Source organism: Leopardus geoffroyi, chromosome E2, assembly GCF_018350155.1.
Source record: "Leopardus geoffroyi isolate Oge1 chromosome E2, O.geoffroyi_Oge1_pat1.0, whole genome shotgun sequence".
Classification (NCBI taxonomy): Eukaryota; Metazoa; Chordata; class Mammalia; order Carnivora; family Felidae; genus Leopardus; species Leopardus geoffroyi.
In genome coordinates, this window is record NC_059335.1 from 11323881 (window position 1) to 11345164 (window position 21284).

The window sequence follows — 21284 nt, forward strand, 5'->3', positions numbered from 1 at the left end:
GTCGCCTTAAAGGGGCAGCCACATTGGTAGCTTCTAACTCTTAAAGAGACAGGAAGGTCGATTGGTCTGAGATTCTTAAAGAGACAGGTAAGAGTGTAGGTTGGCAGGGCTGTGCTTTCAGTGTCACAATCCCTTCTTGGGAGGCCCAGATGCCTGGGAAATTCGGAACTTGAGTGGGACAGGTGGGAAAATGGAGAAATGGTGTAATTCCTCCGGAGGGCGTTGAAGTACCAGCCAGGGGCGGGGCTTCTGGACTCCTAGGGCGCGGGAAACCTAGAGGGAGGAGCCTGTGGGCTCCGAGGCGGGGCTTCCAGGCGAGCTAATCACGCGTGGGGCGGTGCGGACTAAAGGGCGGGGTTTGTGGATCAAATGAGACATATAGATGCCCCCGAGAATTTAGTCTAGTGCGTGGGGGACCTTCCTGTAAGGCTTTGAGGAAGAGAGAGGGAGTAGAAGGCTTGAGCAGCGCCCTTTCTCTGCCGCGGGGCGCGTGTAAACAGCGGCACGCGGCCGCGGATTTGGGGGTCGCATCCACGCCCCTTTCCACAGGGACCACACCGCTTGGGGCGGCGGGCGGAGCCGCGGGACGGCGGCTAGACAGGGTGACCCGACTGCATTCCTGGCCAGTGTGTCAGAGCCACTTCCCGCCCCCTCTGCCGTGATTTCGGATCCTATTCCACAATTGGGGCGTCCCTCCTTCTCTGGGTGTGAGCGGCTTCTCAGAGCGGAGGGAGGGTCAGGGGAAGGGAACTCGTTCCCTCAGCCCGGGATCACCAGACAGTTTCCCCGGCGTGGGCGAGACTCCGGGACTGCGGGCTCGGGACTACAATTCCCAGAGGGCGCAAGGAGGGGAGACGCCCGATGTCCATCGTGGAAGCTGCTGGGGATTGTAGTCCCAGCCTAAGACTTTGGACTCTTGCTAGGAAATTGTATAAAGATCCAACCCATCCTTTTTACCGACGGGGAGATTGAGATTCAGAGATTCGAGGGGATACTGATTTAGCGAGGGTGTCTTCTCGACTTAGGGGCGGGGCATGTGAGTCTCCCCCAACCTCTAACCTTCTAACCCTTTAGTGGCGTCCAAATCTTCTTTCTAGGAGGGGGAAACTAAGCCTGGAGGGGTGGGACAGGGACTCAGGAGTCTGCCTCCTGCAGCCCCGGCGAGATTAAAGTCTGAATTCTATCTGCGTGGCCACATAGACCTCGGCTTCTGGACCTCGCCCTTCCTGTCTGTGAAATGGACTTTGGGTGATTCCCAATGGGAACGTCTCGAGAAGTCGGCCTACTGCCCCTGCAGGACTACAAGTCCCAAGGTGCTCGAGGCGACCCCTACTCCCCCTCCTCTCTGGGACCCGCCTCCCGTCTGCCGGAGTCACGTCGTCTAACCTGTTCCCGGCGCCTGCCCCGCCCCGTCCTCCGCTCCCCGCAGCCGGAGCCGGAGCCGGAGGAAGTCCCCCGGTGCCAGGATTTGCCCCGGATCCGTGAGTTCCACCCACCCCTGGGGTCCAGCGGCTCGGGGGGAGCCCGACACCGCGTCCCTGGGAGGACTGGGAGGGGACTCGGACACCGATTCCCAGGGCGGAATTGGGCGTTCGCAGATGCCAGGGTCCTTCGAAGGAAAGAACTCCTATTCACTGGGCAGAAGGAAAGGGGACCCTGATGCCTGAGTTCTTGGGGTGGAGGGCTCGAACGCCGTGGTCCTGGGGGGACGCTGGAGCTGGGACTCCCGAGTTCCACGAATTGGGCGCTCTCGAAAGCCTGAGTCTTTGAGTAGAATTGGAGTATCAGATCCCTGAGTCTTGGGCAGCAATGACAAGACTCGGACTTCTGGACCCTGGAAAGGGCGGCCATCCCTGCCGCCCTCCAGCTGCCTTCTCGACCAAGCCTCTAGGTCTCAAGGTAGAATTAGGAGTGGGATGAGGATAGTGGAACTCGGGTCCCTGGAATGTAGCAGGACAAGCCCCCGAGGTCCCCCTGGAGGCTAGGTTCCGGCGCTCCCTACACTTTCCGGCTCTGGGGTGGGGGCGAGGAGGGGAACCGAGGCAGCTCTCCAACCTCTGTGGGGCTGCGACATCGCCAACATATCATTAACCGGGGCGTCAGACCTGCCTAACCAGAGGAGGGACCTCCACCCCAGGGCGCCCCCTGGTGGGAGCGGGATCCTCCCATTACCCCACGGAGGTGGGAAATAACTTGGGGTTTGCAGAGGGGGTTCTGGAACCCAGGGCCGAAATTCCAGAAGGTAGGATTGGATTCTGGGAGGCTTGCATGCCTGGGCCCTACACAGTCATTGCACAGAGAGGACAAGGGTAAACTGAGGCTAAGAAGTCACACAGGTAGCAGAGTTGATTGGAGTTTGGCTTCCTCCTCTTTCTGCAGCCTGTCTGGGAGACGGGATTCCATCCATTCCCACCAGATTTTCTGACTAACCTTCTCTCTCCTAGGGCTCCTCGCCCTGACCCTGAGGTGAGAAATGTCACCTCCACCCCCATCTGTCTGACCTGAGGTTGTGTGGGAGATAAGCGAGGGATAGAGGCTAATTCTGGAGGTGTGTGTCTGTCCTTGAAGCCGGGGGAGGGCAGGAACCTGCACCTCCCTCTGTCTCCCCCTTCTCTCCGCCCCCATGAGTCATGTGATGGGATTAAACAAGGGGGTGGGGGAGGAAGGGGGTTCTGATGAGAGAGGGAAGAACTTCCTAATGTCTGGGCTTGAAGGGCATTTGGTGATAGCCTGAGATGAAATTAAAAATAATAACCGTGGCTGCCAAGGCAGAGCTCCCTGTGAGCCAGGCTCAGCGCTGATAGGTAGATGGGATGGTCCTCATTGTCTACAGAAGTTTCGGGCAACTGCCCAAAGGTGCTCTACTGACTCCACCCCAGGGAATGACTCCTCTCTACTCCACTGGGGAAACTAAGGCTGGAGAGCAGACACAGCCCACATCCTGGGCTTTTGCCACCTTCTCTCTGGAATCTTCTCTTTCCCCATGCACCTCTGCCTAGATTACTGGGGATGACCACTAGCCAGAACTCACTAGTGACCGGAGAGAATTTAGGGCTTAGGAAGTCGAGACTCCAGAGGTCAAAACTCACGGCTTTTAGAATCTCAGAAAGAGCCGAAGGGGCTCTCTTGTTGGGAGGGGGAAAAAAAAAAAACCCAACAGATTACTCTGGGTCTTGAGCCCTCACTGTGTGCCAGATCCTATGTTATCTTAATGAACAGCCATGAAAAGTCCCTAATTAAGAATCCTATATGTGTGAACTTTATTTGGTGCCTGCATTGTTCTAAACACTGTACCTAAATTATGTCACTCAAACCTCACACCCTTTTGAGGTGAAGGTATTAATTCCCCCATTATACACACGAGGTAACTGAGGCACAGAATATAGCTAGCCCAGGGTAGAGACTTAGAGAGGGGAAAACCAAGTCCTAGAGAGGGTGGGGCCTCTCCCAGCGACAGTCAGTCCGGACGGAAATGTAGGATTTCAAGTAGGGTATTCCCAGCCTAGCCTGGCGCTCTGACTTGGTTCCCACTGCGGATGATTCTTCCAGGAAGCCCCCCGAGATCCTTAACCCCGAAGAACTTGGCTTGGCCGCGTGCACGAGGGCGGGGGGAAGGAGAGTTAGGGGTGGTAGGGGAGGGGAGGAGTGGGAGTTGGGGTTAGAGGGTATCCTGGGGTGGATTGGAGTCCGCAGGAGGGGGAGCCGGAGGTGGAAGTGGAGGGCAGGGACCTGGGAGCAGAGGCGCGGCCTGTACCGCCCTCGCGCCCCGCCCGCTTCCCCCCCCCACCCCCCGCCCCCCACGCCTCGCCTGTCGCGGGAGGTGAGGCACCTGCCCGGGCCCGCAGCGCATTCCCGGGGTCTGAGCTCACGCGCTGTCCGCCTGCCCCGCCAGGTTCGGGCCGTGACCCAGAGCGCCCCCTGGCGGCCCGGACAACCCCTCTGCCCGCTCCAGCCCTGCGAGGGCCCCACGCCCAGCCTTGGCATTTCCTTAGAGCCAGAGGCTGTCAAGCATGGGATCTGAGAGCCTTAGAAATTTGGGAGTCCTGAAATCCCCAGAAGAACCTCTCACTGCCAGAATGCGCGCACTGGAGGCCGCATAGAGTTGTCCGTTTTTATATTTTAACAGACAAGAGTGTTTTCATGTGTGTCTGAGATTCTAAAGGCCCTGAGTTCTGATTCCTGGGGTTTCTACTTTCTGAGGCCTGAATTCCCAGAGCCTTAATTCCTCTTGCAATCTCTGGCCACTTGGATCCTCACAATAGTCCTCTCTACCGTGCATTCAGCTAGACTTTTAGGACAGTGGAATCCTGGGATAGAGAGACCACAGTGCAGGAAGATAGAGACATCTAGGCTAGCAACACTGGAGAATTCTAGAATGTTCCAAAGATAGGATCTTGGACTCAGGACTTTCAGACAGTAGACTTCCAAGCTGAGAGTTTTAGGCTCTGTAGAGCTTTAATTGCAGTCTCAAGGTCCTACCATTTCAGAATCTAGGCCTCTGAGAGATTGAAGAGGCCTCTGAGAATAGCTGACTGGCCTCCTCCTCCCACCGTTGGGGAAACTGAGGCCCGGGGAGTGGAACGGACTTGTTGCCCAAAGTCCCATGCTCCCAGCACACCCAGATGAACCACCAGCCCCAAGAGGTTCTGTTCCGAGGCTTCCCAGAGGCCAGAATCAGCGTGCCCCAGCCTGCCCTGCTTCCCACGCCTGCACCTCCAAAGCTAAGGGGTTGGTGCAGACGGGAGGTGGCAAAGCTGGTGGGGCGTGGTGGCTACCATGGGGATGGTCCTGGCTTGACCGGTTCCTCTGAACCCGTGACCACAGCAGCCCAGCCACCTCCCTATTCTTCCTGTTAACCCTGGGTCCCTGTGAACAAGGTCTACTCTGGGGAGAGGAAGCTGAGTTGGTCCCTGCCCTGTGGGGGACTCTTCCTGTCTGGTCGAGAGGACCCAGACTCACAAGTTAGGTCCAGGTGTGAAACCTAGTACTGCCGAGTGATGTTGAACAAATGTTTCGGAGCCCCACTTTCTGGCCTGCTACACTGATCGTGACCATCAAGTGAGGGTGCAAAGCACTCAGCTCAGTTCTCGCAGGCGGTGGCCCCTCGACAAATAGTTGTTATTTCATTTCATTATGCCCTCAAGCAACTACACAGGCCCTGGCACACACCGTAGGTGATCGGTAGGTGATCGGTAGATAATTGATGAAGGAGTGATTCAACTCTCATTAGGACTGAGATAGAGAGATGGACAGTGAACTCTGACCCGAGACTTCCAGGAAGATTTTAACGTTTTTATTTACTTTTGAGACCGAGAGAGAGACAGAGCATGAACGGGGGAGGGTCAGAGAGAGGGGGAGACACAGAGTCTGAAACAGGCTCCAGGCTCTGAGCTGTCAGCACAGAGCCCGACGCCGGGCTCGAACTCACGGACCGTGAGATCATGACCTGAGCCGAAGTCGGAAGCTTAACCGACTGAGCCACCCAGGCGCCCCCAGGAAGATTTGAAGGAGTTGGCATTTCCCAGCCAGGGAAGCGGAGGGGCATAGCGCTACCAGTGGAAAAAAATAGGAGAGTAAAGGTGCCGTCCCGCTCCTCAAGGACCCCTGGCTCCCTGCGGGCCGGGTCTGAGAAGGCTCTCTCCTCACACCCCACGCAGGCGCCCCGCTTCGGCCGGCACCATGGACAGCGAGGCATTCCAGAGCACCAGGGACCTTCTGGACCTGAACTTCCAGTGTGAGCTGGGGTAGGGGGCGGGGCTTGCCCGCCAGGGGCCCTCCAGGGTAGAGGCGGGGCTCTGCCCGCACCACCCGGGTCCTTACCGCCCTTCCCTTCTGCCCAGCGCTGGCCATGAGACACATGGACCTCAAACAGATGGAGCTGGACACGGCGGCGGCCAAGGTGGATGAACTGACCAAACAGTTGGAGTCGCTGTGGTCAGACTCGCCGACGCCTGTCGGCTCACAGGCGGGAGCCCCCTCTAGGGTGAGCCTCTTCGCCTTGGTCCCCACGTTAGCCCCCAAAGCCAGCTTCTTTCTGCCTGGGGTTCTGTCCCATAGGATTATAGAGTCTGTGGGCTATTTAAGGGCACCTGAAGGCGGGGACCAGTAGAAATGGACATCTAATAGGACCCTCGGAAGAACAGGGCCTTTTTCTAAGCGGCAGAAAGGCACTGTATGGGCTAGCCTCGGGCCCAATTTCAGGGCTGTCTCACCAGTACTCCTCACCAGGGCTCCCTGTGCCTGAATCTCCAGCGCCGGTCTAACTCCCCCGCGTGAATTTTCGATGACCTCTTTTGATGTTCTACTAACCCCCTCTACTAATGTCTCCTTTGCCCCCTCAATGTGCGGGCCTCCCCACAGCTGTCCCGGTACAGCTCCAGCCCGGTCCCCGAGCACTTTAGCAGCCGTGGGTCTCCCCGGAAGGCGGCCACCGACGGCGCAGACACCTCCTCTTTCGGACGCTCCGAGAACGCCCCGGCTTTGCTCCCCTACAGCCCGCTGTCCCCTAAAGGCCGGCCTTCGTCACCGCGCACCCCGCTCTACCTGCAGCCGGATGCCTACGGCAGCCTGGACCGCGCGCCCTCGCCCCGGCCCCGCGCCTTCGATGGCGCAGGCGGCCCCCTCGGCCGTGCGCCCTCCCCGCGGCCCGGATCGGGCCCGCTCCGCCAGCAGGGTCCCCCCACGACCTTCGACTTCCTGGGCCGCACTGGCTCCCCGCGTGGCAGCCCCCTGGCCGAAGGGCCCCAGGCCTTCTTCCCTGAGCGCGGGCCCTCGCCACGCCCCCAGACCTCAGCCTACGATGCGCCTGTCGCTTTTGGGAGCCCCCTACTGGGCGCGGGTGGCAGCGCTTTCGCCCCGCCTCTGCGCGCTCAAGGTGAACCAGGGGCCCTATTTGGGGGATGGGAGGGACGCGGGCCTGGGACCAGCCTCCCGCCATATCTCCCATTTGCAACTTCTCCCTAGACGACTTAACGCTGCGCCGGCGGCCCCCCAAAGCCTGGAATGAGTCTGACCTGGACGTGGCGTACGAGAAGAAGCCTTCGCAGACAGCGAGCTATGAACGTGAGTGGTGGGAGGCCAGAGGAGCGGGGGGAGGGGGGGGCCCGGAGAGGTGTCCCCCAGACCCTAATGACTCCCGCCTTGCAGGCCTGGACGTCTTCTCGCGGCCTGCTTCGCCAGGCCTGCAGCTGTTACCCTGGAGAGAAAGCAGCCTGGACGGGCTGGGGGCCACCAGCAAGGTGAGAGGCTGCCGGGGAGGGGGCTGGTGGGCAGGGGCCAGGAATGAGGCTAGGACCAGCTCCCACTCCCGGGTGCACCCCCCAGTTTCCGTGCCTTCCACCCTAAGCTCTTCCTTCTTCATCCTGGATTTCTGCCCCCCTCCCTGACCCTCTCTTTCCCTCACTCCCTCTGCTTTCCCTCCCCTTCTCACCCTTCTGACCTTCTACCCTTACCTCCCTCCCCCTTCTGCCTCCTCCTTTATCATTCTTTGTCCTTAACTTCCTTCCACCTGAGCCCTTTCTTTCCTTCTTGCCTCTTTCTCCCCCAGGACAACCTCACCAGTGCCACTCTGCCCCGAAACTACAAGGTCTCCCCTCTGGCCAACGACCGGCGTTCCGATGTGGGCGGCTACCGCAGATCCCTGGGCTCCGCGGGGCCATCAGGCACTTTGCCCCGCAGCTGGCAGCCTGTTAGCCGCATCCCCATGCCTCCTTCCAGCCCCCAGCCCCGCAGTTCCCCGCGCCAGCGTCCCATCCCCCTCAGCATGATATTCAAGCTGCAGAACGCCTTTTGGGAGCATGGGGCCAGCAGGGCCATGCTCCCGGGCTCCCCCATCTTCTCCCGAGCACCCCCGCCTAAGCTGCCTCCCCAGCCCCAGGTGTCCCTTCAGCCCCAGCCGCCCCCCAGCCCCAGCCCCAGCCTCTGCCCCAGCCCCAGCCCCAGCCCCCCGCCCCAGCCCCCCAACCTCCCCAACAAACTTGGGCCCCTGTGAGCGAAGGTGAGTCAACAGTGGGGGGGCCCAGAGGGCTGGTTAGAGGGAGGACACGTGGCTGGAGACCAGAACAGCTGGGGGAGACATCACAGCCAAACACCCATTTCCGGACATTGTCCCTACAGAGAGCTAGGCTACAGGAGCTTGGGAATTTGCTCGGGAGCTAGGGACAGCACAGTGGTTAAGCATGGACCCTGGAATCCGACTGCCTGGCTCTGTGCTGTGTGACCTCGGGCAAGTCACTTAACCTCTCTGGACCTCAATTTCCTTGAGTGTAAAAGGTGATAGAGCCCATCTCACTCAGATATGGTATTAGATTATTTAATCCGTATAAAGTCATTAAAATAGGGCCTGATGTATAGGAAGTTCTCAATAGCTATTGTATTATAATCATTAACGTGTGTGTGTGTGTGTGTGTGTGTGTGTGTGTGTGTGTGTGAGACTAGCACAGAGCCTAGAGTGAAAGCGAAATGGGTTTAGAGCTCCTTTCCACCACGGACTTGCTGTATGACTCAGGATACATGAGCTAACCTATCCGAGCTTCTGTTTTGTCATCTGTGAAGACAGATTAATAGTCTCTACGTCGTAGACTGTGATGGGCGTTCAGTGGAGTAATGTGTGTACGGAGTGATCATTACTATTTCTACCTGCTCTAGACGCTCTGATAGAGAGGGATCAGACCAAGAAGAGACCATCAAGCGCCAGGATTGAGTATTCTGCCTGAGAGGGTAGGCGAGGAAGGTCTTAGAATCTTCGAAAGTCAAATCTATCATGATGGCAGGGGCACACGATTCAGAAGTCAGAGAGCACTGAGTTCAAATCCCAAGCATGTGGCTTGGGGCAACTGACCACCCCCTCTGAGGCTCAGCTTCTCTTTCTGTAATGAGAAGATGATAGTAATACCTACCTCACAAAGTAGTGGTGAGAATTCAGTAAGGCAGGCGCGGAAAGCACCAGGCGCATGCTAAGCACTTGACACGTGGGAGATGTCACAATTGGATGGTATTCACCGCTCATGGAAAGTAGCCCAGAGACAGCAAGGAACTGCCCCGAGGTCACACAGCAAATCAGATGCTGGCTGCAGGTCCTGGAGGTTGTGGGGAGGGGGTCTTGGGGTTCTCCCAGGGATTCACCCTCTGATGGGCTTCTTGTTCCTTCTAGGCTCTCCCAAACTTCCCCCCGAGCTGGAGCCAGAGCCGGACCTGGAAGGGCTGCTGACGCCAGTGCTGGAGGCCGGGGACGCAGATGAAGGCGCTGTAACTCGGCCCCTCAGCCCCACGAGGCTGCAGCCAGCACTGCCACCCGAGGCACAGTCGGTGCCCGAGCTAGAGGAGGTGGCCCGGGTGCTGGCAGAGATACCCCGGCCCCTCAAACGCAGGGGCTCCATGGAGCAGAGCCCAGCTGTGGCCCTGCCCCCCACCCACAAGAAACAATACCAGCAGATCATCAGCCGCCTCTTCCATCGTCACGGGGGGCCCGGGGGGCCCGGGGGGCCTGAGCCCGAGCTGTCCCCCATCACTGAGGCGTCCGAGGCCAGGGCAGGGCCCCCTGCTCCTGCCCCACCAGCTCCCGTGCCACCCCCGGCCCTGCCCCAGCTCAGCCCATCAGACCAGCTACAGAGCATGGTAAGTAACACAGGAGGAAACAGGGGTATGTTAGCACAGGGAAGTGCCCTTTCCCTTTTAGGGCAGAACCTGGACGTGGCACACATCACATCTGCCTCTTCCAACTGGCCAGGAACCGAGGTGCAAGGGAGGCTGGGAAATGTAGTCTTTAATCGAGGCGCGCCTGCATTCTGAAGACAGGGAGGACGTATACGGAGAGGCATTCGGAAGCCTTGGCCACACAGAGACTTTCTCTGCTCCTCTCCGATAACCTGCCCCCCGAGGGCATCCCTTCGGGAATCTTGGGAGTCTTACAACCTGGAAATGAGTGTATCTTGGCACAACAGCGGGTCTATTCCGGGACCTGAAAAGCCTGCCTGAATCAAAGTATTCCCCGTTTCTCTCCCCGGTTGCTGCACAGGCTCATGTCTGCATTCTCTGGGGATCCGCTCTCTCCTCTCAGACCTCAGCAAGCCTGTGCCATGGCTAGAAATGCGCCCCCGCCCAAGACCCCAAATGACCTCTGAGTTCAAGCCCATGGTGTCCTCGGATGCCACTCAGAGCTTCTTTCATTCAAAACTCCCAAGAGCAAGTCTCTGGTCCCTGAGGCTGTGGGTGTCGTGATTAAGTTCACCAGCTGCAGAGCTAAGCTGCCTGGGTTCAAATCCCAGCTCCACGGCATTTATCAGCTGTGCAACCTGAGGCAAGATACTTAGCCTCTCTGGACCTCAGTTTCTTCATCTGTAAAATGGCAGGGGGGGGTGCCGGAGAATAACCACAGGGTCGCTGTAAGGATTAAGCACGTAGTGCTTAGAATAGTGCCTGGCACTTAACTGGTAACTACTATTATCGTTGTTAGCATTTGACCGGGGGATGGATGGTCTCCTGCTGAATTTGGTCCAGTCCCTGCATCTTGGCTTGGGGTGGGCGGGTGTAGTCACATAGAACAGTCCTGTTCTCTCAGTGTGGATGGACGGAGAGAGGGGAACGATTCCCAGAGAAGAAGCAGGGACCGGATAGACACCCCAAAATGCCTATTCCCAAGCCCCCCTGGGGGCGGAGCCAAGATTCAGGATCTTGAAATCAACAATGGAAGAATGACAACGTCTTGAAATCACCTCATTATAGAATCGCAAAGTCTTGGCCACAGAGAGACCTGAAAACTCACAGAATTCAAGAGTTAAAGCTTGTTATCAGTCTCAAAACAGTGAAATTTCAGAACCCTAGGGCACTGAAGTTTTGAAGAACAAGATCTTAGAATTTAAGTCAGTAACACAAACCCTGGTTATCATTTGAACCAGGAAATCACAGATTAGTGCATGAATATGCTGTAATACAGAATTCTATTTTTTTTAAAGATTTTATTATTTTATTTTATTTTTCATTAATTTTTTTGGTAATGTTTATTTATTTTAGAGAGACAGAGAGACAGAGCATGAGCAGGGAAGGGGCAGAGAGAGAGAGGGAGACACAGGATCCAAAGCAGGCTCTAGGCTTTGAGCTGTAGCACAGAGCCCGATGCGGGGCTCAAACTCACAAACCGTGAGATCATGACCTGAGCCAAAGTCATGCGCTCAACCGACTGAACCACCCAGGAGCCCCTTTTTATTTTATTTTATTTTATTTTATTTTATTTTATTTTATTTTATTTTAGAGAGGGGGTGGGAAAGGGGCAGAGGGAGAGAGAGAATCTCAAGCAATCTCCACGCCCAGCACAGAGCCTGATGTGGGATTCAAACCCACAACTCTGGGATCATGACGCTAGCTGAAATCAAGAGTCAGATGCTCAACCAACTGAGCCACCCAGGTGCCCCAAAGATTTTATTTTATTTTTTACATTTTTTAAATGTTTTATTTTTATTTTTGAGAGACAGAGTATGAGCAGGGGAGGGGCAGAGAGAGAGGGAGACAGAATTCGAAGCAGGCTTCAGGCTCTGAGCTGTCAGCACTGAGCCCCACTTGGGGCTCGAATTCACAAACTGTGACATCATGACCTGAGCTGAAGTCGGACACTTAACTGACTGAGCCACCCAGGCACTTCCAAAGATTTTATTTTTTTAAGTAATCTCTACACCCAACATGGGGTTTGAACTCACAAACCCAAGATCAAGAGTTGCATGGTTTACACACTGAGCCAAGCAGGTGCCTCCAGAATTATATTTTAAATGAACATTTTCCACTAGAAAGGAATACACAAACACCATACTAAGCAGGAGGAAATAGATAAAAGAATAAAGAGGCCAAAATCACAGCGGTCAGAGAGAACAAGGATTAACACTTTGAGTATCTCCTTCCAATCTTTTGGAAGAAATTCTAAACATAAAATATTAAAGTTCCCAATCATAGAATCTTGGGAATGTGACATCCTGGATCTTCAGCAACTTGAAATGGCATAGCTTAGCATTCCTGGATTCAACATTGGAAATGTGACATATAGCTGCACATCAGAGAATTTTGGAAACCAGTGGCTCTTGGGATCTCCGAATTCCAGGATCTTGACATCATTGACATCAAAGACCAGAATCACAAATGCTATGTGCTCAGAATAAACGAATCTTGTAGGAGGACGCCTGAACATCAAAAACAAGAAAGCAGAAGGAATAATAGGATAAATATTCTAATTCCGAACATCCGGAATTAACACTGGGCAACCTTTGTCCCGTGCGTTTCCCAGCATTTATGTTTTATAAAAGAAATAAGACTGTGGGTGGGTTGACTCTCTGGCTTCCACAATCAACAACTCCATGGTCTCCCAGCTTCCTCTCAGTTCTCAGGGCCCACGATTCCATAATCACCAGATTCCCTGACAATTGCAGGGAACCAAAGGCCGTAGAACTGAGGAATCCTACCCCCGCCCTCTGGACTCAGGCTCTGTACCTCCCTGTCTTCCAATCCCAGCCTTCACCTCTGTCTAGTTGGACGACCTGGGGCAGCTACCGTCGTCTATTTTCCCCTTTGAGTAATGGGTATATTAACAAACTCTCCCAAGTCACTGAAGCCCCCCTCCCTGTCCCCCAGGAGACGCGCTCGGTCCTGCGGAAGGCGGGCTCCCCGCGCAAGGTCCGCCGCGCCCGCCTCAACCCGCTTGTGCTCCTGCTGGACGCCGCGCTGACCGGGGAGCTGGACGTGGTGCAGCAGGCAGTGAAGGAGGTGAGTGTTGCCGAACTGCAGGGCCGGCGGGGTGGAGGCTGGGGGACGCGGGGTGGCGGCCGCCTGACTGAGTCTCTGCGTCCCCCGTCCGCCCAGATGAACGACCCGAGCCAGCCCAACGAGGAGGGCATCACGGCTCTGCACAACGCCATCTGCGGCGCCAACTACCCCATCGTGGACTTCCTCATCGCGGCTGGGGCCAACGTCAACTCCCCTGACAGCCACGGCTGGTGAGCCCAGCCCCGCACGGGGCGGGCGGGGGGCAGGACGGCGCTGCGGGTTAACGAACCTGCCGGGGGGGGGGGGGGGGCGGGGGGCGCGTGCACGGCCTCTCACGCACGCCTCCCCACCTAGGACACCTTTGCACTGCGCCGCGTCCTGCAACGACACGGCGATCTGCACGGCGCTGGTGCAGCACGGCGCAGCAATCTTCGCCACCACGCTCAGCGACGGCGCCACGGCGATCGAGAAGTGCGACCCCTACCGCGAGGGTTACGCCGATTGCGCCACTTACCTGGCAGGTGCGAGGCAGCGCTGGGACGCCTCGGTGGGAGGAAGGGGGTCGTGGGGACTGGGCCACTCAGCTAGCAGTCGGGGAGGGGAAGGAGGCAGGCCGCCAATCACAGGAGAGAAGACGTGGGGGCTGCACCAATCAAGTGGCAGGATCGCAGCAGAAGGGCAGTGGGACGGACCACCTAGGGGTGGGGTGGGGGACAGGGCCTCCCACCGGGCAGATGCAAGCTGGGTGTGTGGGGTGAGCAGACTGCGCCAACCTCGAGGGATGGGGGGGGACATGGGCACTCTGCCGTCCAGGCTGGACCCCTGTGTGGATATGAGCGGTCTTGTAAATGGCACTGCCCACCTGCTTTCTCGCGTGCGGGCGTGGGCAGTTGGACGTTCCAACTATGCCATCTGCCTGGCATAGGGCTGAGCAGGTGAGCTGTGCTGCCAGTGGGAGATACAGTGCCACACAGCTGGCAGGTGAGCAAGCCATGGCTTCTGGGGAGGGGCTTGGGGACTCTTCCGCGTGTAGTGAGACGTAAGGCTTACCTCACGAGAGGGGCCACATCATCTAACCAGGTGACGGGAGGAAGTCGGTAGCAATGGCATGGGGGTGTGAATAGCCTCTGTATTGCACACCCGGGCAAACTGTATCATAGGGTGGGGTTGGGGACATCACAGAGTCGGCGTCAGGCAGGCTCTAGGACCTGGGGGTAGGACAGTATTTTTGAGAGGTGAGCCTCTACACGACAGCCTGCTGTCTGTGCCACCCGGCGGCAGAAAGTGGACAGGGCCCACGGGGCTTATGGTGAGCAAGGGCAGACGGGGAGTGCCCTGTCATCGGGCCATTACACCTTTGTGCAGGTAGGTGGAGCCTATGAGATGTGAAGACCGTAGGCTCCGCCTGGGAGAGTTCGGGAGGGGAGGAGAAACTGGAACACGGTGGACTGAACCACTGGAGAGAGGGGGCATGCTGGACTGTACCATTGGGAAAGGGGGTTAAATTCTTGAGGGAAATTTTACCCCTTAAGGGGGGGGCAGAGGCGGGGCGGGTGGGCTGTACCCTCGGGAGAAGTTATCGCATCCTTTTTGGAGACTTTGCCCCTTGGGGAGGGGGAAGCCATGTGGACTCGCCATCTGGAAAGGGGGAGATGGGACCACTTAAGGGGGAGGAAGGGAAAGGCTGTACCACCGGAAAGAGGGGTTGAGACGAGAGACTGTAAACTTAAGTGGGGGAGGAGGGTGGTGCACGGACGACTGTACCTCTGGGAGGGACTTAACGATGTACAGGAGGGATGGGGACCACTGATCTTGCCTTGGGGTTGGACACCCAGCTGGATGCACCCCGATGTTCTCGAATTTTAGAGACTGCGGGGCCCTGGCGGCCAACTCTAGCTCAGGCGCCCGGCTCTAGGCAGGGATACACAGCTTTGCAGGTGGCTCATCCCTCAGCTGGAGCGGCGCCAAATCCCAGGGCCTTTCCCTGTCCTCGGCGTGTCCCGTGTCCCTGAGTGTCCTTGCCCCCCTCACCCCCCTCCCCCGTGCGCTCACGATCCCCGCCGTTTTATGTTTCAGACGTGGAGCAGAGTATGGGGCTGCTGCACAATGGCGTCGTGTACGCCCTCTGGGACTACAGCGCCGAGTTCGGGGACGAGCTGTCCTTCCGGGAGGGCGAGTCTGTCACTGTGCTGCGCAGGGACGGGCCAGAGGAGACAGACTGGTGGTGGGCCTTGCTGCATGGCCAGGAGGGCTACGTACCTCGTAACTACTTCGGGGTGAGCCCGGAAGAGAGGTTGTGGGGGCCTCCTGGGGCTATTTGGGGAAAGGGGTGATTCCACGGAAAAAAGAGGGGCAAGGGGCGGGGGGGGGGGGGCGAGGTAGGTCAGAAGAGCCCATTAGGGTTTGGGGGGAGACGAGGAAAAGCCCATTATAGTAACGGGAGAGGTAAAGAAACGCCCCCTCCTCATGGCCTTTCGTGGGGGAACTCCCCAGCACTGCCTTAGTAGCTTGAGCAGAACTCAATCAAATATTTTTATTATCATCCCTAATAATATTACTGGGAGGTAAGGAAGAATTTTTTGTTTTTCAGTTTTAATGTTTATTTGTTTTGAGAGAGAGCGCAGGGGAGGGGCAGAGAGAGAGGGAGAGCGAGAGATTCCCAAGCCGGATTGCACTCTCACCAAGAGTCTGATGCCCAACCAACTGAGCCACCCAGGCGCCCCAAGGAAGAATGTATTTTAGCCAAGGGAAGGGGTGAAAAATACCCTTTTAGTAACGGGGGACGTTACAGACGTGTATGTTACTGGCCTGGGGGCGGGGCAGGTTTCCCTACGCTGCACTGGGCAGGGAGACGAAGACTCCATTAGTAAAATTATGGTAGGGTTGCCGGGAGGTTCTAGTCAAGGGAGGAGACCAGGAAGATCCCATTATATTCCCAGGGGAGAAGATTCCTTTAATTGGGGGACAGGTGGAGGCGGGTCCCAACCAGACCCCATGGGGGCAGTAGGTGTTTCCTTCGTGGCCTTATGGAAAACTCCATTCCAGTTCATCACCTTGGGCGGCTGACCTAAGGCATCATCTGGTGCTTGGTCGTGACAGGGACCTCAGGGATTCTGAGGTGGTTTGGGAGATGCCGGAGTCCTCGGAAGGGAGGGGAGGGTGGAGACGGCCCACCTGTTTCGGGGGTGGGTGACTCCATTAAATTTGGGGGTGGGACGAGGGAGTGAGAGTTCTTGGTGTCTAAAGATCTGTCTTCCCTCAGCTCTTCCCCAGGGTGAAGACCCAGAGGAATAAGGTCTAGCTGGAGAGGAGGACGTTTCCAGGGGAGACGGGAGGAAGCGTCCCTGCCTTTGCTCCAGACCTGTCCCTCAGTAACTGCTGCCTCTCCTTGGGCCCCAAGCCCTACAGGGGTGGGGTCCTCACCTCCAGCTCTCTGCTTCCCCGGAAGCCCAGGGGAGAAGGAGAATCTCAGCCTAGAAACTGTCATAGCCGTGGGAGGTCATGATGGGGCTGGGAATCATTGGAGGCAAGAGACACCCCCCTGCCCTCCATTTGTCAAATCAGATTCCGTCCCAAGTGCCTCCTATTCCTGCTGCCACCCCCTCCCACCCCCTCGACACAAGCCAACACCCCAGCCTAGGAGAGCCTGCGATGTGTCGCCTCCACTGGATTTCCCTGGGAGTCACCTCTGCCCCCACCTCCCCAGGGCTAGGAGAGACACGCTGGTCTCTACCAGGACCCCTGCCACCGCCTCTCCCCAGTCAAGTGCCTTCACACAGTGCTGGTTTTATAACCAGATGGGGAAGTTTTTCCTTATAAATAAAGGTAGTTTGCACAGGAATTGGCTCCTCTCTCTTCGGATTCCCTTCTGACTTAATAAGAGCTCATCATTGTTACTGTATTTGCACACAGTATTCAGGTAGCCCCTTTCTAAGGGATTTCTCCCTCCTGTAAATCCAATCCTTCCTCCTCCAAGCACCCTGCGTCTTTTGTCTGTTTTCTTTGGTGGGGGGCGGGGGCCTTTTTGGTGTTTGGGGGTTTTGTTTGTTTGTTTGTTTGTTTTGGTAGTGTCTTGATCTTTCATATTTTGGATTCTTCCTTTATGTCTTTAACCATTTTAAGCTTAGTTATTTTATAATGTATGTTTGATAATACTATCATCTGAAGTTTGGAGCCATCTAGATCTAGAATTTTCTGGGTCCCGCTTTGGATTCTGTGTCTCCCTCCCTCTCTGTCCCTCCTCCGCTCATGCTCTATCTCCTTTTCTCTCTCTTAAAAATAAATAAACATGAAAAAATAAATAAAATAAATTTTAAAAAAGGGGCGCCTGGGTGGCTCAGTCGGTTAAGCATCCAACTTCGGCTCAGGTCATGATCTCACGGTTCGTGGGTTCGAGCCCCACCCTGGGCTCTGTGCTGACAGCTCAGAGTCTTGAGCCTGCTTCGGACTCTGTGTCTCCCTCTCTCTCTGCCCCTCCCCCGCTTGCACTCTGTCTCTCTCTGTCTCTCAAAAATGAATAAACGTTAAAAAGTGTTTTTAATTAAATAAAAATTAAGGATTGCTTCTCAGTCACACTGGCCACTTTTCTCGTGCTCAGTAGCCATGCATGGCTGGTGCCTACCATTTTGGGCAGTGCAGATGGAGAACATTTTCATTATCCCAGAAAGTTCTCTCGGATACAGCTGATACACAGCATTTCTAGAAGCTCCGTGGTGCCTCTTCGCAGTTAACGACAGTTGGGACTTCTATCACTGCTGATTAGTTTTCATGAATATACTTTAAGAATCAAACTGTACTGGGGCACCTATCTGGCTCAGTCAGAAGAACATGAGATTCTTGGTCTTGGGGTTGTGAGTTTGAGTTCCATGTTGGGTATAGAGATTACTGAAAAAAGAAATCAAACTACTAAAATATGAAAAAAAAAACCAGTCCTATGTACTATCTTTCCCCACTCCCCTCTGCTCGCCAGAGGCAACCACTTTCAACTTTACCAGTTTCTTCTAGTATTTTCTTCCATGTTTCTAAATATGCTGACACTGCTATTTCATGATGGCCAATTTTAGACATTCTCTACCGACTTCCTACTACAGTAGGTGAGGCTTGAGCTCGTGCTGACCCAATTTCCCTCTCCCAACGAAATCATGTCATAATTTTTATATCAATGTTTTTTACAATGTGATATGTAAATGTTTTCATTGCAGAGCCATGTAATATACTAGCATTTTCTTTCTCAAACTTTAAAATTGAGAATTAAGAATTACCCTAATTTTAGATGCACCTATATATACTTAATATTTTTCTTTTTCTTTCTAAAAAATGTTTATTTATTTTGAGGGGGGAGGGGCAGAGAGAGGGAGAGAGAGAATCCTAAACAGGCTCCATGCTGTCAGTATAGAGCCTGTCATGGGGCTTGAACTCATGAACCATAAGATCATGACCTGAGCCAAAATCGACAGTTAGAGGGTTAACAACTGAGAGCCACCCAGGCGACCCTGCAGTCCTCTTTTAATATAATCTGGACTTGCTGCTCTCCAGGCCTGTGCTAAGCTATCCTGGGATTTCCCCGAGTTGGACACTATTTCCCGGATTCCAGGTCTTTGTCTTTTTTCGTTGACTCTTCATTTCGGTGGAGCACATCCTCCAATTGTTCCCTTAAAAGAGTGAAGAAGAGGTAAATGTTTTTGGGTTCTTACAAAACTAAATATGTCTTCACTCTATCCTCTCACATTATTATAGTTTGGCTGGGTATAAAATTCTAGGTTGGAAATACATGTATCCTTTTCCATTCAAATTTGTATGCACCCTGAGTTGGAATGCAATTTTAGATAACAAGGGAAAACTGTTTTTCCCCTCAGATTTGTTTGCATTCTCCCTTTCCTTTGAACTTATATTTGACTTTTTTTTTTTTTTTTTTTTTGCTAGCTTTTTTTTTCTTCTTTTTCTCTGAGAGCTTTTGTGATCTTCCCTCTTTCTCTGGTTCTAAAAATTCACGAAGATATGCCTTACTGTAGTCTTTATTCATTAATCATTCTGACCTTAAGTCTGTTCTTTCAATCTGGAGATTGAACACCCTTTGGTTCTGAGACATTTTCTTTGTATATTTTTTGTGCTGATTTCTTCCCCTTCATTTGCTTGCTCTTTTTCTGGAATCTTCATTATTATGGATGTTCAATCTTCTGAGTTAAGCCTTCAATTTTCTTATATTTTCACTACTATTTTCCAGCCCTTTGTCAATTTTCCCTTTCTAGGAGATTTCCCTGACTTTACTTCTAATCCTTCTTTTCAAATTTATATTTCATCTAGAATTTTTTTTAAGATTTTATTTTTAAGTAATCTCTACACCCAATGTGGGGCTCAAACTCATGACCCTGAAATGAAGAGTCATACACTGGGTGGCTGGGCCTGGGTGGCTCAGTTCATTGAGTGTCCTACTAAGGCTCAGGTCATGATCTCACAGTTTGTGAGCTCGAGCCCTACATCAGGCTCTGAGTCTGGAGCGTGCTTCAGATTCTGTGTCTCCCTCTCTCTCTTCCCCTCCCCCACTCATGCTGTGTCTCTCTCTCCTTCAAAAATAAATAAACATTGGGGCGCCTGGGTGGCTCAGTCGTTAAGTGTCCGACTTCAGCTCAGGTCACGATCTCGAGGTCCGTGGGTTCGAGCCCCGCGTCGGGCTCTGGGCTGATGGCTCAGAGCCTGGAGCCTGCTTCCGATTCTGTGTCTCCCTTTCTCTCTGCCCCTCCCCCGTTCATGTGCTGTCTCTCTCTGTCTCAAAAATAAATAAACGTTGATTTAAAAAAAATAAAAAAATGCATTAAAAAAATAAATAAACATTAAAAAAAAAAAAAAAGAGTCATACACACCATTGACTGAGCCCGGCAGGCACCCCTATAATTTTGAATTCCCAAGAACCTTTCTTGTTATTTAATTATTAATTCTTCATAGCCTCCGGCTCTTTATAAATGTGATATTTTCCATTATCTTGCTAAGTATTTCACAAAGCGTTTAGTTATAGATGTTTTGTGTTTCTTTTGTCGCTTTCTTGTTATTGTTTTTTTTTTTTTTTTTCTGTATGATGTTTGTTTCTTCTGGGCTTCTTTATATTGTGTGGGCTTCTTTTAAAAAAATGTTTTTTTAATGTTTATTATTTATTTTTGAGAGAGAGAGAGAGAGAGAGACAGCGTGCAAGCAGTGGAGAGGCAAAGAAAGAGGAAGACACAGAATCTGAAGCAGGCTCCAGGCTCTGAGCTGTCGGCACAGCCGAAGTCGGATGCTTAACCCACTGAGCCACCCAGGCGCCCCTTGTGTGGGCTTCTTTATTCAGTCTGACCTCTCTTTTTCACAACAGAGGTATGTTAGTCTCCTATGACTGCTGTAACAAATTACCACAAGCTTACATAACACATATTTATTACCTTATAATTCTGGGGGGGTCAGAAGTCTGAAATGGGGACCCGAGGGGGCGACCAAGTCGATTTAGGCTGCTCCCCTTGGGCTCGGAATGGCTGCCACCACCTCCAACCAGTCGCAGGGCATCCTGCAGCTGCTACAGACCGAGAAGGGGGCCACTGAGGAGGTGTCCGAGGCCCACAGGTGGAAGAACCAGAGGCGGAAGCTGGCCGAAGAAGGTCGGCTGAAATTGAACAATACCATCTGTGCAGAGAGGAGTTCAAGGCCAAGAAAGCTGCTGCTCTGGAATCCCACCTGTACAGGTGCAGCACTGGAGCGGAGTAGGAGATGCAGGAGAGATGACCATCCTCCAGACCTACTTCTAGCTGAACAGGGATGAAATCCTGGACAACCTCTCAGCCTTTGTCTGTGACATCTGGCCAGAAATCCATGAAGACGACTGCATAAATGGACAGGGGAGGAAAGAGCGATTCTGCCTGTGGATTGGCATTTTGTTTTATTTTATTTTATTAATTATTATTTTAGACAGAGGAAGCAAGTGGGGAAGAGGGGAAGAGAGAGGGAGAGAAAGAGAATCCCAAGCAGGCTCCGTGCTCAGTGCAGAGTCCAACACGGGGCTCGATCCCACGACCCTGGGATTGTGACCTGAGCCAAAATCAGAAGTCAGACACTCATCTGACTGAGCCACCCAGGCACCCTGATTGACGTTTTAGATGCCTTCATGGAATATGGAGCTTCAGCAAAGCTTGAGTTACATTCTTGCAGAAAGGTATTGAATGATTTCTGGGTATAATATAGTAGGTCCCTTCACTTTTAGGAGAATAGCAAATCTAGCTTCTTTGTACAAACTTAGAGCTTATCCAAAGATTTTCTCCTTTAACCTCATATCTCTTAGAAATGTAATGTGTTTACACTGTTTTTTCTATGCTCGAACAGCATATATATTAATACTTTTTCTTTCTTAGATGTAGTAAAAAGCCATTTTTTAAAGAAAGAAAGGGAAAGGCGCCTGGGTGGCTCAGTTGGTTAAGCGTCCAACTTCGGCTCAGGTCATGATCTCACAGTTCATGGATTCGAGCCCTGCGTCGGGTTCTGTGCTGACAGCTCGGAGCCTGCTTTGGATTCTGTGTCTC

General features: G+C 53.8%; 1 protein-coding gene and 1 pseudogene across 1 annotated transcript; both read left to right on the plus strand.

Moving 5' to 3' along the window:
* Positions 1-707: 707 nt before the first annotated feature.
* Positions 708-16585, plus strand: PPP1R13L (protein phosphatase 1 regulatory subunit 13 like). The gene is given in 15 exon segments (XM_045440882.1): positions 708-1481; positions 2445-2548; positions 5658-5734; positions 5841-5983; positions 6361-6874; positions 6964-7062; positions 7147-7238; positions 7547-7892; positions 7895-7996; positions 9152-9615; positions 12613-12744; positions 12841-12974; positions 13099-13265; positions 14821-15020; positions 16007-16585. Coding segments are annotated over 13 exon segments (2487 nt in total). The 5' UTR covers positions 708-1481; positions 2445-2548; positions 5658-5679; the 3' UTR covers positions 16046-16585.
* Positions 16586-19962: 3377 nt separating this feature from the next.
* LOC123578374 lies at positions 19963-20711 on the plus strand (annotated as a pseudogene).
* The last annotated feature ends 573 nt before the right edge of the window (positions 20712-21284 follow it).